At 48.9% G+C, this 4,308-nt stretch overlaps 1 protein-coding gene across 2 annotated transcripts; it reads left to right on the top strand.

Annotated features, from left to right (window-relative positions):
- Positions 1-367: 367 nt before the first annotated feature.
- OTX2 (orthodenticle homeobox 2) lies at positions 368-4,064 on the top strand (the record flags this gene model as incomplete). 2 transcript variants are annotated; one of them, XM_080808912.1, is made up of 3 exons in its annotated part: positions 368-464; positions 1,484-1,635; positions 3,444-4,064. In XM_080808912.1, 3 exons carry the CDS (start codon positions 368-370, stop codon positions 4,062-4,064), a joined length of 870 nt encoding a protein of 289 aa, XP_080665038.1. The 2 variants fall into 2 exon arrangements, with proteins under 2 accessions (XP_080665038.1, XP_080665037.1); XM_080808911.1 differs by having other exon boundaries at positions 1,460-1,635.
- Positions 4,065-4,308: the final 244 nt, after the last annotated feature.

Raw genomic sequence — 4,308 nt, 5'->3', positions numbered from 1 at the left:
TCTTCTGGTACTTTTTTTTTTTTTAAGTTTAGGGTGGGGGTGGGGAAGACAGGTTTATCTGGTCTCTCTCCATCCCCTGTAGTTCCAGAGCAGCTGGGGGTGGGGGTGGAGGTGGGTTGCAAGTCCTTTAAAAGCCTCTACCTTGCATAGCCCGGAGTTTTTTTTAAGTCAGTGGTGGAACGTGGAAGAGCTGCCGCCTGCGAAGCAGTAAACCAGCACCTCTGTTTGTTTGTTTGCTTTGTCCATAGTTCAACTGCTCCCAACCCACACACCAAGGATCCTGAATCTGTCCACTCCTGGCGAAGCGAGACCTTCTGGCTGGGTCCTCCCGATTTGGGCTGATTTTGCGCCTCCAAACAACCTTAGCATGATGTCTTATCTTAAGCAACCGCCTTACGCAGTCAATGGGCTGAGTCTGACCACTTCGGGCATGGACTTGCTGCACCCTTCGGTGGGCTACCCGGGTAAGTGAGCCTCGCGGCACTCTTGCTCCGCCTTTCCCCACGCCCGCGCCACAGGGATGTGACACCTTTTCGCCCGGAGCACTGGGGCTGATGGTCACGCTGCCCCACTCCAGCTCCAAGTGTGGTGTCCCCACTGGGTTTTCCTTCTAAGAAGCAGCTCAGAGTCACAGGGCATTTACCGGCCGGAGGGAAGACTAGGGGCTGGAGGGAATAAGTGGATCCCGCAACACTTGTAGAAACTCACAATGCGTTATTCTTAATTGGAGTGAATGGGGGACACACTGCAGTGAGGGGAAGGGGGGACGGAAGGTCACTCCCTCCACCCATATCTTAAAGCTTACTTCTTCGGAAGTGCCCTCTGGAGAAGCTGGGTCTCTCCTCGTAAATTCTCCCCACCACGCCTGGGCTTCCCCTCTGACCCCCAGGCCCTTTGCCTCTAATCCCTAGAGGTGTGATTTACCCTGGATATGGGTGCTTTCCTTTCCAATCAGATCTGGGGGTTTTGTTTTTGTTTGTTTGTTTTTTTAAATCCTCGTAGAAGTTTTAAATATGCCCCCATTTTAAAGATGGAGGAACAAAGGCCCTTGGAGTCTTAAAAAGCCCCATTAATCCGAACTGCGGTCCTCGGGGATCCTCTGACTTCACGGAATGGATTTTTGTTTGTGTGTTGTGGTTTAGGGGTTCATTTTGAGGGGGGGTTGGATTTTGGCTTTATTTCATTTGTTATCTATGGAAAAGCCACTCTGGCTGGAGCAATCTCCAACGCCAGGTGGAGGGGGGTCTCCCCTGGAAGGGGGGGCATGGTGTGTGTCTTGCTACCCAGTGTTCACTGGAGGAGCCGAGGCCAGGGAGGGGAGTGGGGAAAACACTGATAGGCTCGGGGTTGCATGGCTGGGAGGACGAGGGAAGTGCTGGGACTGGGGGACAGGGGGTCGGGGGACTTGGAGCACCCGCAGAGACCCCTATGACTGAGAAACTGCTCCCCCACCCTAAAGGGCCCTGGGCTTCTTGTCCCGCAGCCACTCCCCGGAAACAGCGCCGGGAGAGGACGACGTTCACCCGGGCGCAGCTAGACGTGCTGGAAGCTCTATTTGCTAAGACCCGGTACCCAGACATCTTCATGCGGGAGGAGGTGGCGCTGAAAATCAACTTGCCCGAGTCCAGGGTGCAGGTAGGGCAGACGTAGATAGAATTCTTCCTGACTGTGCCACCCCTCCCCTAAGCACGGTGTATGTTGAGGACCCAGGAGAGTCCCAAGTCTTAAAGAGGACCAAAGGAAGGCTTGAAACTGAGCGCTCCACTGGAGGCCAGTAAACTCTTCCAAGGCCCCTTCACGTGCCTGATTATCACCCCCCCCCCAACGCCCACCCAGTCTTAGAAGCGACAGCCTCTGGCTGTAAGGTAAGACAATGATTTAACTCTAGTAATAAAGCATAATTCTAGAGCTCTTGGGTGCTCAGCCTGGGGAAGATTTCAAGGACAGTTACTTAATATTTTAATACTTCCTTTTCCCCATGTGGAAATCCTACCCCATTTTCATCTACTTTTAGGGGTGAAAGAAGCTTAGCTCCTGGATAGTCCCAGTATTTTTACAGGTGGAAGAAATGGAGTAAATGACTTGCTCAAGGTCACACGTCAGTTGGGTACGGTAGAGCCGGGCTGTGGAAGCAGCTGGTGCTCTTACCAAAGAAATTACACAATAAAAGTGTCTTCTTTAACTTCTTAGGGATTGAGCAGAATTTGTTAGCTCTGAGCCATTTAGCAGATAAAGTTTCAATGCAATATCCTCATTGACATTCCCCCGCCCCCTTTAACTTGACCTGAGGCTGGAGAGGGAAAGTAATCTCCAACTTTTCTGAAATGCAAGCAGCATATGGAGTTCTCTGGAAAGAAATGTTCAGCCCCTGAACATACACACACATACACACATCCCTGAGACTCCACTTCAGCTAGGACGTATCAGTGTGAACTGCAAACCAGGGAAAAAAAGACTTTTTTCAAAGTAAGATGGAAGAAGTTTTCGCATTTGTGAAGCTTGAACTCAGGTCTTCACTGAAAGAAAATAAAAGGCTCTGGATGGGTGATAGGCTCAGCCTTGGTGGCCCAGTTAACACACCCATATATTGACCTCACTCAAGAAGACTGCTAAGGACCTGTTGCTCAGAAAATATCTGGGGTTTCTCTCAGGAAAGGGTGGTAGTTTCTTTGATAGGCCCCCTCACACACCAAACACTGCTCCTTCATGGCAGAACATGAACGGGGCTGGTAAAGAGAATCTTCAAAGTTGCCGTCAGAGGCTTAAATTGACAAAGCCAGTGAACATAGTACAGGAAACGGAATCCCGTGTGCTGAAGGCAGAAACTCCAGTGTCAGACTTGAGATGAGCAGAGAAGTCTGTCCTCAAGCTCCCAGCAGACTATATACAAGTCATTCCACTTACCATAAAGAGTGCAGCAAATAGTGGCTTTCAGACCTCCTCCTTCAACAGGATCACTTCTCCTTGGAGCTTTCTTTTGTGAGTCTTTCAAAGAGAGAAGAAGGTAGAGTGTGATCAGCAGTTATTCCCTGGAAGATAGACTATAAACTTTGCATTTAGGCTCTTTCTGTTGGCTAGTGACAACAGAATTGTTTTCCCTCACCTTTTTTGTGTTTCCCTGGGAAAGACATAGATACATTGTATTCCCCCGTTAAGAGTGTTCCACAGTACCACTGGATCTATGTGTATGTGTATATTTGAGGTGAAATACGGGATAGGAAAATGAGAGGGAAAATTTTTAGCCATAGGATTTATTCTTCTGTGATACGAGTGAAGTGCTTTTAGACAGAGCTTCCCCATTTCCTTATAATTCCAGGGGTATATATAAAAGTATCATATCATGGGTTTTCAGTGGCAGGACAGATTGTGTGCTTAGCTCGTCTGTAATGTGGGAGCCACTCTTGTCCTTATTGAAACCACCTTAAACTTCTTTCCCTTTCAAGGTATGGTTTAAGAATCGGAGAGCTAAGTGCCGCCAACAGCAGCAGCAGCAACAGAATGGAGGTCAAAACAAAGTGAGACCTGCAAAAAAGAAGACCTCACCAGCTCGTGAAGTGAGTTCAGAGAGTGGAACAAGTGGCCAATTCACTCCCCCCTCTAGCACCTCAGTCCCGGCCATTTCCAGCAGCAGTGCTCCTGTGTCTATCTGGAGCCCAGCTTCCATCTCCCCACTGTCAGATCCCTTGTCCACCTCCTCTTCCTGCATGCAGAGGTCTTATCCCATGACCTATACTCAGGCTTCAGGTTATAGTCAAGGATATGCTGGCTCAACTTCCTACTTTGGGGGCATGGACTGTGGATCTTACTTGACCCCAATGCATCACCAGCTTCCTGGACCAGGGGCCACACTCAGCCCCATGGGTACCAATGCAGTCACCAGCCATCTCAATCAGTCCCCAGCTTCTCTTTCCACCCAGGGATATGGAGCTTCAAGCTTGGGTTTTAACTCAACCACTGATTGCTTGGATTATAAGGACCAAACTGCCTCCTGGAAGCTTAACTTCAATGCTGACTGCTTGGATTATAAAGATCAGACATCCTCATGGAAATTCCAGGTTTTGTGAAGATCTGTAGAACCTCTTTGTGGGTGATTTTTAAATATACTGGGCTGGACATTCCAGTTTTAGCCAGGCATTGGTTAAAAGAGTTAGATGGGATGATGCTCAGACTCATCTTCTGATCAATGTTCCGGGAGGCATAGAAGGAAAAATGAAGGGCCTTAGAGGGGCCTACCAACCAGCAACCTGAAATGGACAAACCAGTCTACTTAAGATCCTGTCATAGTTTTAGATCATTGGTTTTCCTGAT

This window comes from Martes martes, assembly GCF_963455335.1.
Source record: "Martes martes genome assembly, chromosome: 7".
NCBI lineage: Eukaryota > Metazoa > Chordata > Mammalia > Carnivora > Mustelidae > Martes > Martes martes.
Note: the sequence above shows the minus strand (reverse complement) of the source record. Positions and strands in the feature narration are given on the sequence as shown.